The sequence below is a fragment of the Ovis canadensis genome, chromosome 1, assembly GCF_042477335.2.
Source record: "Ovis canadensis isolate MfBH-ARS-UI-01 breed Bighorn chromosome 1, ARS-UI_OviCan_v2, whole genome shotgun sequence".
NCBI lineage: Eukaryota > Metazoa > Chordata > Mammalia > Artiodactyla > Bovidae > Ovis > Ovis canadensis.
Window position 1 is genome coordinate 192,544,320 of NC_091245.1, and position 12,149 is coordinate 192,556,468.

The 12,149-nt window shown below is 48.6% G+C and overlaps 1 protein-coding gene across 1 annotated transcript in view; it reads right to left on the reverse strand.

Annotated features, from left to right (window-relative positions):
* ITGB5 (integrin subunit beta 5) overlaps positions 1-12,149 on the reverse strand; it is a 112,657-nt gene that overhangs the window by 93,014 nt on the left and 7,494 nt on the right. Inside the window, exons 2-3 of the mRNA XM_069556105.1 lie at positions 8,861-8,946; positions 794-998 (exon numbers count right to left, since the gene is read on the reverse strand). Coding sequence (XP_069412206.1) covers positions 794-998; positions 8,861-8,946 — 291 coding nt within the window. The remainder of the gene's footprint in view (positions 1-793; positions 999-8,860; positions 8,947-12,149) is intronic.

Sequence of the window (12,149 nt, forward strand, 5' to 3'; positions counted from 1 at the left end):
ACTCCAAGGCAGAGGTTCCAAGGTCATAAAGAAAAAAATATCTCTACTCTGCAAGTCTGTCACTTCAGAATGCCACCGATTCAAATTTGCTGACAGGAAAAAATACTTTCTCCTGGAGGTAGCCTGTTCCCTTAGAAACTTGCATGGACTAAGGAGTAAATGTACCAGCATCCTCCCATCGAAAATAAGAACATTATTCACAACAATCAAAACGTGGAGACAACCCAAGAGCCCATGGATGGATAAACAGCTGTGTCTACACAGCCAATGGAGGACTATTCAGCTTGAAAAGGAAGGAAACTGACACGTGCTAGCTCATGGGTGAACCTGGAGGATGTTACAGTAAGTGAAATGCTCCAGTCACAAACAGACAAATGTATCTGAGTCCACCTGTATGAGGTATGTGGAGCAGTCAAATTCACACACACAGAAAGTAGAATGGTGGCTGCCAGGGACTGGGGGGCAGGGGGGAGGCGGAGAGGGAGCGAGGGGTTAGCGTTTAACAGGTTCAGAGTTTCAGTCTGGGATAAGAAAGTTCTGGAAATGGACAGTGGTGATGGTTAGACAACACTGGGAGTACAATTAATGGCGCTGACCTACACACTTAGAAATGGTTAAAATGGCAAATTGTATGTTACATATATTTCACCACAACTTTTAAAATAGCAAAGATACTCATTATCCCAAAGGCCTTGGCCCTCCCTTCCCGGGGTCTGGGCCATGCCTCCCATCGCCCTCCCCTGCCAGGCTTCTCTTCCCACCATCCTGAACTGGCCCACCCCAGGGCACTCACCGGGCCTCAGGGTCACCGTGACCTCCTGCGGTGTCAGCTGGATGACATCGGACCCCGCTGGGCTGGAGCCCTTGCTGCTGAGCGGCAGGCTCCGCAGAACCTGGGTGCTGCTGGCCGGGCTCTCGAACTCGCCGCCACAGCCATTCCTGATCAGGTTCGCCTTCAAGTCGCACCGGGAAGTGACCGACCGCAGGCTGCCGAAGTCCTGGAGGCACGGAAACAGGGGAAGAGGGCAGAGGGCAGTCAGGATGGCTCCAGAGCATCTCAGGCTGTGGATTCATCATCACCCCTCGACCCTGGACCCTCTACATTCCATTTCCTAAAATGGACAAGATGGACACCCCCACCCCAAATGCCTCACGGAGTATTATGAGAATTAAATAAAGAACTGAGGTGCTGGATACGGAAGCATCGTGTAAGTTGTAAACACACACAGTAAAATGTTTGGCCGCACTGTTATTTTAATGGTCAAAATGCTTCTTTAAAAATGTGCCTGTCTGCCTGATAAGCAGGAGAAAACAACTGATACGGTCAAAAGTTGCATAATTAAAAATTTTGAAAGATACAAGTGGCCGAGAAACCGTCACTCAGACAATATCCCAAAGCCAGTAGGTGCCCAGTAGGGCCTCTGCAAGAGTCAACACCAGGAAGTCAAGGAGACTTTGAAGTATTTTTAAGTAAGTAAAACCAGATGTGTTGTTCTGAGCTTCTGTGATTTTGTTTATAACTGAATTTTTTTAAAATTTTGTCTATTGAACTCTTGACATAACAGGAGATCTTGCCTGTCAACAACCTCAGGGACGCCACAATAAATATACATATAAATGGCTCCAAAAACACTTGTGGAACAAGCTGAGAAAAATGATTATTCTAGAAATTGCAAGAGTCCAAAGCTGGGTTCTGTACAGTCAAGCTGGGCTCTGATACAGCAATTCTGATGAAGCAGTTTAAAAAAACAAACAAACAAACAAATCACAGCAATAGGGGAAAGGAGAGGTACCTTCCTAAGGGCCTTACAGGCATGGATCCGCTGTCCTAAGCTGTGTGAAGCAGAGGTTGAATTACTGAATAGCTGTCCAGAGCTGAAAGTGCTCAGGGGCTGCTCAGAGCTTACTTGGCTAAGGAATTTCTGAACTTCTTGGCAGCACACTGGGCCTTGCTGCCAGCTCCTCGAATCCTGAGGAACTGGTTGTCCTCCACCCAGTTCTGGTTGTCAAAGTGCACATGTCTTGAGCAGACCAGTGCACATCCCCACCACCAAGCTGGCGAGGAAAGCATCTTCCGTCTCCCCGGAGTGATGGGTACCCCAACACCCCTCCCCTTGGCCTGGTGCAGCCTGCGTTTTGGAATAGACAATGTCACAGAGTCAAACTGCTTCACCCTAAGCGGGAGGCCGCTGCATGGTTCCTCATCCACAGCCTCAGCCATTTACATCAGCAAGATCATCCTGTGACGCACGGACACCTGTACCAGCAATGAACTTCATCCAAGCTGCCCAGTCAATCTGCTCAAAGGCTGCTTCTGCTAGACACTACCAGTCCCCGAGGGAGGACAGGTACAGAGCCACCTGCTGCTCCCCTGATAGGTTCATCAGGAGACTTTCAAGTCCAGGACACACCTCCCAGACCTGAAGAGCTCAGGCAGCCACAGAGAGCCCATTATAGCCTTGTTTGTGTAGCTGGCTTTCCTGACTCTATTCGGGGCTTCTTTATTTTCCAGGTTGTTAGGAGCAAAGCCCTCTTCATATCCCTCATTGTTAACAGCTTTATTTTTCCTTAATAACATTGTTCAAGGTTGTGGCAAACCTTCACTCCAATGCACAACGCTTCCTTGAAGTTTGCTGCACCAGCAGGAAAGACCACGAACTCCTGCCACCGAGCTGGCCAGCATGAGAACCATCACTGACCACATAAAAACTGCCATGTGCAGGATGACTTTACAAGTGCCAAACACGTCAGCAACGGGACAGTACAGGGGTGCCCCCTGCTCAGCAGCTCCAGCTTCACGGGCAGCACTGGACAGCCTACCACGACACTCATACCAAACCCAGACTTAGCCTCAGGGCCATCAAATCTATCATTTCTATCAACCTTCTCCTGTTTCAGAGTTTGGTTTTCTTGCTACTTGGGGCAGTCCCAGTGGCTTCTCTCATGAGCTTGACATCCTTTGAAGATACCTTTATCTATATAATCAAGTCCTGTCATTATCCCAGACCTTTAGGGCCTCAGTGACACCTGCTGAGGCACCTCTGGGTGTGCAGGTCTGGAGAACCCTTTGAGGATAAGGTGGCTTTCTCGAAGTCTATCAGGGATGCCCACAATAGCTGAAGTTCTCTCTGGCATGGAGTCTGAAGACAGCCATGCCTGATCTCTAGCACAGGCTCTTGCTGCCCAAGAAAGGGACAGATAGCACTGCAGACCCAGCAGGGAGTGACAAACCCACCACAAGCTTCCGCTCTCTTCCCCTGAGATCCTCACTAGATATTTTAATTTTGAATAAGGGCAGATGCACATTAAAAGAGAAGAGACCAAAATCACAAAGACCAGGGCATATATTATAAGAGCTATGTCCTTTCCAGGTGGCACAAATGTTATAAAGACAATGTCTCAATACCTCCATTCCTAAGCTTCAAATTCAATGAATGCAGACACCCCAAATTATATAAACTCTTGAAGGAAAGGAAGACTCATGGTTAAAAAATCCTCCTCACATGAGTGACATCCATCCTGAAGTCTGATGTGCCAAGAGCTTCTGCCAGGTGTCAGAACAAAGCAATTTCCAGGGAGAAGGGACCTCGGATGCATCACCTGGTCCAGTCCCTCACTTCTACAGATGATGAGTCAGAGGTCCACACACCTAAGTTCATGCCTATGTTCACCTGACGAGTTTTAAGTTTCTCCAGCCTCAGCTCTGTGAACACAAGCTCAGTGTTCCTTGCATCATCTGCCTCCCTTCTCAGTCAAGGTCACTGCTGAATTCCAGAGCAGGAAACTAACTCTGTGACCCCAGACTCCATCCCCCTAAATTGAGCATTTCCTTTGCTGTTCCAGGTGCCGAACTCTTCTGCCACCTATCAAACTTGGAGGATAACTATCCGCTTGATGCAGAAAAACAGGCATGAGACTTCATCTCAACATGGAAAAGTGGAAACTGGTTTTAGAATGGTTTCTCATGCTTAGCTGCTTGCGTTCATGTCCGACTCTTTGTGACCCCATGGACTGTACAGTCAGCCAGGCCCTTCTGTCCATGGGATTCTCCAGGCAAGAATACTGGAGTGGGGGGCCATGCCTTCCTCCAGGGGATCTTCCCAACCTAGGGATCGAACCAGTGTCTCTTAAGTCTCCTGCACTGGCAGGCGGGTTCTTTACCACTAGCTCCACAGCTCCATGGTGGAAGAAGTTTCAGTTCACGAAGGAAGCATCTGTCCAGTCTCCAGAGATACTGTCACCAACCCTCCAAAGGGCTCAGGGAAGGTAACTGTATGACAGGCAACCCACTAAGAGAAGCAACAGAAGGCACACTGGAACTCGAAGTATCTTTCATGGCTTCTAGTCACCAAACGGTAATAACATCAGAAAGAAAAACATAAGAAGCAGGCGTACCAAACCTAGATGGCTTTTACTTTGTTCCAACACTGGTGCTAAAGAATTGTTACAACCTGACCCTCTGCACTGCCTCTGTCACCTGTCACACGGAGGATATAATGAGGTCTACTGCTCACCGAAATAGTACTTAACTCTCATACATTTTGTTAATCAAAACCCCCTCCTGCAGCCAAGAGCAGTGCTCAGCAGGCTCTCGGCGGTCGGGCACAGCGGCCAGGGCACTCAGCTTGTCCGCCTGCAGCACGCCGGTCATCACATCCTCTGTGCGCCTCACTGCCTGCTGCAGAAAGCCAAAACTCAAAAAAGATGTGGGTGGTATTTAGGGGCAAAGGTGGGTTTTTGATTCTGAAACAGCAGGGTGAAGAGCTGAGAAACTGCAGACCTGGGGAAAGAGGAACCCAAGCAGGAACAGGGCGGGGTGGGAGGGTGTGGACCGTGGGGGCAGACGCCTTGATCCTGGTAAGAGGGGGAAGCAAATGCAAACTGGTGAACAGGGAGAGGGCCTGGCGGAGACTTGGGCAGGGGCAGGAAGCTGGGGCCCTCTGTGGCTGCGGCCCTGGCTCCGTTGCAGCCCTCGTGGATCTGGGGGGAGGGGAGGCGAGGCTGAAGGTAAGTGGCGACAGACTAAAATCTGTGCACCGTCAGCACACCACCGCGTGGCCCGGCTGCTGGGAGATGGGCAAGTCCCTGCCAGGTCTGCTGGGCTCACTTAACGCACTGGATGGCTGTTCATGGAGCATGTACACTGGGCTGAGATGCTTCCCTTTCACGACCACAAAGAGATTTCTCCCACAGATCTATGTTTTATTGTGAGCTGGAGCGGACACTCATGTTTTTCACTCCTTCCCAGCTTAAAGGAGAATAGAGGTCATGTCCCCTCCGCTCTACTTTCCCCAGCACGGTAATCTCCCAGAAGATCCAGTCAGCTGGTCTAGTTTCCCAGCCTCTAATCTGTCTCCTTCCTCACATTCCCACCTCCAGTCCTACTGACCCCTCCATTCCTTCTATCCATGTCCACCTCCAAGGCAGAGACTGGTCGCCGCAGCCCAGGTGCCCCAGCCTTCTCCCACGTCTGCCCCACAGCCACCATCAATGCGCCCCAGGCCTCCCTGCTCTGGTCCCGGCGGGATTCCTTCCAGCATCCACAGGGCGGCCTTGGCAGCCTGGGCCCTTCTCCCTCTGGCTTCCTGGCAGTCTGAACTACTCCCAGCCACATCTCCTGAGGGTGTCTCACCTTCACACCCCAACAGCCTCTCCTCTCCCCACAGCCCTCAGCACCATCGCCTAGCCTGCCTGTCTCCTCTCCAGCTCCTGTAACCCTGCTTTCTGTCCTGGGGGGGCACCGCTGCTTCAGCCCCGCCCACTTCTCCCCAAACACCATCCTCTGTCCAGTATGCGGGGCGCCCTGCTTCCGGCACAGGCTGCTGATCCACAAAGCCCCTTCCCCCTTTTTCCCGGGCACATAGCTACATGAAGTCTCCCAGCTGCCTATGCACTTAGGCTGAGTGCTGTGACTGGTTTTAGATGAGAAAATGTGAATGGAAATCACGTGGGCTGCCCCGAGGCCTTGCCATAAAAGCACCCGCGCACATTCTTACCCGCACATGCCCCTTCACATCTAGCGGGGTTGTGAAACTTACACTCTTAGAGCAGAGGCAAATGCCTACTTCAGAAATGTGAAGGACAAAACAGAAAAATAGGTAATAAGCCGCCGGAATCTGTTGTGTGTCTTATGCTGTGCAGCACAATCAGCACTGGGAGTGTTCAAGCTGGCGGAGAACAGCCCCGGGCTCTGACGAAGGGCAAGGGACAGAGGCTGAGTCGTGTGATAAGGACCAGCAGTCTCCCTGCCCCATGCCACATCCTCAACTAGGACAGGGGAGAGTCTGGAGACTCTGACCTTAGAGCCAGAGGGTAAGATCTGTAGCTACCAGAGAAAATGAAGCCACAGTTGAAAGATGAAGACAGGAGAGCCAGGTTAACAGGGCCAGCCAAGCAGCAGAACCAGGCAGACAGAGTGGCATGAAGTGGGGGCGGGGGAAGGGTGGTAAGGGCACTGGCTGACTCAAAGGCCACACCTGGGGGAGAACAGAGTAATGGGAGGGGGACCTGGGAGACGGAATTAGGTTACAAGTTTGCTACATGCAGTGTAAGGCGTCCCCACCCCCCACCCCAGGTAAACAAGAAAGCCATTGTAGGATCTGAAGCAGAGGAGCTCAATGGAATGTGTTTGGGGGTTAATCTGTGGTGGAATGCAACCGGGAATCCACAAGAACACACTGGCTAGGGACCCAGCCCCCTACTCGGTACCAGCCCCTCCACATCATGTGCTCTCTGCAGATAACCTCACCTCTTTGATGATGTCCCAGGATTCATGACTATGGCACTCAGTCACACTTACCCTATTAAGGGGCAGTCTAGAATGCCCCAATCTTAGCTTTGAGACTACTCAGGCCCTGGAGAAAGTTCACCCCCAAAGTGGGTGGGAAGCTGCATTCCCACGCAGGAATCACAGGACGTTCATTAGCCAAGGCTGAGGCTATAAGCACAGACAGAGCCCAGTAAGCTACAGAGGGGACCCGGGTGTGGACCAGGACAATGATTTGCTCCTGGAGATATTAGTCGGGATTTCCCTGGTGGTCCAGTGGTTGACTCCATGCTTCCAACACAGGGGACATGGACTTGAACAGGCTGGGGAACTAAGATATGTTGTGCTTCTCAGCCAAAAACAAAAACATAAAAAGGTGTCATCAGATACTACCAGTATCAGGACATCAGACTTGGGGAAAGGAAGAAACCTAAAGTTGACAATCCAGCCCAACTTCCAGAAACCATGGCTCACATTCCATGAGAAAGTATCTATAAGGTACAGGAGGCTCAGTCAATTAGCAGTTCCATCCACAAGCCCTCTCATGAATTGATCTTGTTTTATACTTCCAAAGTACTGGAGGGTGGGAATTGTCATCTTCATTTTACATACCAAGAAGCAGTAAATTATGGTGAAACTGAGATTTCAACTTTGGTTTTCTAAACAAGGTGTCTTTTTAGCTGGCCTCTTTTATCAAATATGAATTCCTGACAGATTCTTGGCCAATTTTGAAGATGAGGAAGACACAGAATCTCGAGGAAATAATGATTTAATTGGAAACAGGCATGAAAACCAAACGCACAGAGTAAAGAGGCTACAAGGGCTATTGCTGGAGGTCCAACTAGAGAGGACAGAAAGGTGGTCGGTTGTGGCCTATACATGCAGACATGTAATAAACGGCCACCCAGTGAAATCCTTCATCAGTCCTACTGAGCAGCTATTAATACTATGAACCAGGTACCACTCTGGGTATGGGAGGTTCAACAGCAAAGAAAACAGATAAAACCCCTGCCCTAAATTTCTGGTGGGGGAAGCTTACATTCTTATTGCAGATAGATGGATAGATGAATGGAAACATGGTTGGGTGGACAGACAGATGTGTCTGGGGGAAACCATCAAAGTCTTCATGGAGTAGATGAGTCTTGAACTAATCTCTTGAAAACTGAAGACAAGGGGTTGGTCAAAGGAAGGAGGGGAAATCTGGGAAGCTCTTCAGGAGAAGCAGCAAAGAGAGAACCATGAGGGTGTTCATCAGTCAGGGCTCTCTGGGGACCCTCGCTTGGGTCATCCCCTGGGGCTAAAGTGTTGAGGGCAAGCAAGAGATGAAGGTAGGGAGGGAAGCAGGCAGGGGCCATGGAACTTGGGTTTGTTGTGCAGGTCGTAAGGAATCTGTGAAAGGTTTTAAAGTTAATAACAAAACAGTACCATTAAGCCCCAAATACAATGAGGGGTTCACATGTTGAAAAGAGCCCTCTTTCAAAGTAGCTTGTTTAGTAATCTTACTCTTTACTAGGGAAAAAAAAAAATTCTAGAACAGTCACTTGGAAGAGGCAGTGTAGGTTTGGAAACTGAATATTTCCTGATTAGCCAACCAAGCGCTGATGTTTGTATTGCTTTACGAGAGCAATATGCCTATCACCACCCCAAACTTACATCCCTTCCTACAGGGTCTAAGGAAAGAGCAGCTATTCTTTTCAAGTAACCATTCCATAAAGGCCAATTCATAATATTCATCCTCAGATAAGCCACTGAACAATGACCGGCATCCGCCAACAGGCCACCCACTCAGGCATGTTTTATACTGTTATAAAGACTCACTCCACAAGCTCAGGTCTTTTTACCAAATAGCAGAAAACTGTACAAGAATGATAACTGGTTCCCCTACAAAAGGGAAAGAAGATCTTGTTTCCCGAAAACAGGATTAAAACATAAAACTGCAGCTTTTCTTTTGTCTCCGCCCTGGGAGAAAGGAAGAGGCAGCTCACAGAACCTGCACACACTTTTTCTGCCCGGTCAGCTTGGTTGCCGAGGTGAAGCCCACCGCGCCCCCCACCCCGCCCCTCAGAGCACTCCTCCCCTCCCCCACCTACGCACCTCTTTGGAGCACCAGGCACATTTTGGGTGGATTAGCAGGCATTCTTCACATGAGGTGGCACTTCCACTAGTGCATATGTTGAGACCTTCAAAGAAAGATAAAGATGCAGCCATTAGCTTCCAGCCATAAACTCCATTAATGGGCTTTTGCATGGGCGGGAGGAGTCACTTCCGTCTCTAACAGGGGGCCTCTCTGAAGCTGAAGGGTGCAGGCCCCTGTGCTGATCACAGGCCTCTGCTCACTTGCAGAAGCTAAACACTGACGGCTTCTGAAGCACCCACCGCATGCACACTTGTGTTAGCAGCTCCCGTCGCTTCTACTGTGCCCGCAGGAGTCCCACTGCCTTCTTCCTGACACAGCAGGCCCTGGCTCATCGAGAACAAGGCCCCTCTATGCTCAGTCCAGACAAAGTATCATAAACAGCACAAAAAGCAAATTAAAATAGAACTGATTGATCTTCTTCAGACATAAGAAAATCCTAAATCAGGTACTGTCGCACCAAATACACAGTGTACCCAAAGACAGCAGCAAAGTCCTTAAAGAAGAATGTAGCCGAGGAATACGATGCCAGCTTAAGATACAGGGTATCTATTAATTCAATATATCTACTAATAGATCAAGAAAATACATATCATCTAGGGAGATAATAAAAAGGTATTTGACCAAATTAAAAAGCCACCCCTTCAAAGTCTATCCCTGATGTTCAAAAAAATATCAGAAACTCAAACTAGAAGGAAACGTCCTTGTAAAAATTATTTACCCTCCACCCTCTGTCCCCATCCCATTAATCTGTGGAGGGGTCTCCTGAAGCAAACTCAAGTGTGGTATTCAGGTCAAATCCATTGTCCCCCTCCTCCCCCATCTCCCTTCTCCACTGTATGCCCCTCCCACTACCATCCGCAACAGCAAAGGTATCCTTGGTGAAACTGATCATCACCCAAGTCTTTTCCCTCTGGGACAGATTTCTTTTGACCAAGAGCAATACTTACTGGCTTCTCTCTAAACACATGTAAATTTATTTGGTCCTCACAGCACTAACAGACCCACTGGTCTCTTCTGCTCATTGCCTAGAGGCTCACTGGATAAATGGAAAAAAGAAAAACCCAGGGCCACCAGCCCTAGGAAGAAGGGCTCAGATCATAAAGGGGAAAAACAGAGGCAATAAGATCAACAAGAGTGTGGAGGAGAAAACGGGGAGGTTGAGACTCTTCCCCAGCTTCGCCAAACAACATAACAATACAGGTTGTAAGACATCTTAAAACTAACATTTCTCTAATTTGGTCACTTTAACTCCTTGATTCTTCTTTGTCATTAGCAGAGAGAAACCTACAGAAGTCGGGTGACGCAGGATGCTGCACCGAGTCACTGCACAGAGGCACTAGAGGGAAAGCCATTTGGCATGAGAATGGCAGCTCATTCCCACTTCCAGGCAATGAAAGTGGGAGGAGCTGGCAGGAGCTGAGGGGCTGGGAAGAAAGAGGGGTGACTTTGGGAGCCCACAGAGGGTGAGAACGATGGCTTTTCCCAGCCAGAGACCCTGACATGGAACCCTGGGCACTTCGTCTCCACCAACTGCCACCCTGTTGGGACCCCACCTCATACCACCAGAGCTGGGGACCCCAATGTCACTGCCAGGCCTGCAGTGGGACCTCCTGGGCACAACGCTGGACTGAGAATGCATTTCACAGGAGAAACAAAGCCAGGACCAATCACCCTGCAGGCCTCATTCCAGGAGGAAGAGTCCTTCGCAGGTCCAAACATTCACCAGGAAGCTATCAGAATTCAGCCCACAGGGAAGTCGGGCTTGCCGTCCACCTGCTTACACTGACAATCTCCTTTCTCACTTTAAAATGAATCCACTCACTTGGAGACTTTCAAATAGGTACCTGAGCCTGTTAAAAAAGAGAAATGACTGCAGGAAAAGTTTCAAACAGTCAGTTTCATTGTTGGGTTAAATCTCCTTACCTGAATCATTTTGCTATACGGCAGGAATTAACACAACACTGTAAATCAACTATACTTCAAGTAAAAAAACAATATTCCCCAGAATATTTAAAGTTGACATTAAATAAATAGATGTGGGAACTTCCTTGGCAGTCCAGTGGTTAAGAGTCCACCTGCCAATGCAGGGGACATGAGTTGGATCCAAGAGGATCCCACATGCTGTGGAGCAACTAAACCCGTGAGCCACAAAGACAACTGGGCCCAGGAGCCACAACTACTGACGTCGTGCACCCTAGAACCCCCGCTCTGCAACAAGAAAAGCCACCACAATGAGAAGCCTCACATGGCAATCGGAGAGCGGTCCCTACTCGCTGTAACTAGAGAAAGCCTGTGTGCAGCAACGAAGACCCAGCACAGTCAAAAATAAACAAACTTAGAAAAATAAATAGACATTGACAACTTAAAAAAAAAAAACACAAAAAAAACTCCTTATCTGACAGAAACCACTAGCCGCGCAGGGGACAGAATCAAACCTAGAATGAAAGTGACTTTTCTCCTGTTCTCCTCCACCTTATCAAATACATATCCAGGCTCTTGTGGCATGTCATTTGCTTTGACATATAAAATAACTTCTATAAAGGATGCATAAAATCATCCCTATAAATCATTTCTATAAAATCATGGAACTGCAGAACCTTGGAGCTAGAAATGCTTTAGGATCAGCTCACTAAGTCATCTAATTTTACAGCTGAAAACCTGAGAAAACAAAAATAACTTGGAAAAAATAACAAGGAGCCCAGTCTTCCAGTAAGAGGTCAGAAGGGGAACCAGCAAGCAAGTACCCATATGGGGTCTCTATGCCACCCAGACACGGGTCATGTGACCAGTGAGTTCCAGGGTCCTCCAAGTGTTCAACAGGCCCTCAGTCCAAAAGGAATTTGAGGTTGGATGTCTCAATTATGTCTCGGCCTCAACTCACATTAATTCACAAACACCACTTTCTAATTACCAGGGCCTCATCACTGAGCTCTGGGACCTTGGATCAGAGATCGCAGGTTCAGAGCATTAGGGCTTCTCCTCTCTGACCCATATCACACTGGGCTCTGGTCTTCTGCTTTGCTAGCCTAAAAGACCTTGGACAAAATCCTGAAAGAGGATCCACAGATGTGACAGGCATCCGGTATGAAAACACATTGAACAACTGTAAAATATCTGTCATACTACATTCTTAGTCGTTTCTGTTAGTTCTTACATATTCACATGCAATAGTAGTTTCACTGCACTGACAGTGATTCCACTAAAATCAGGTTGCTATATTTTGTAATAACAAAATGGAAAGTAACC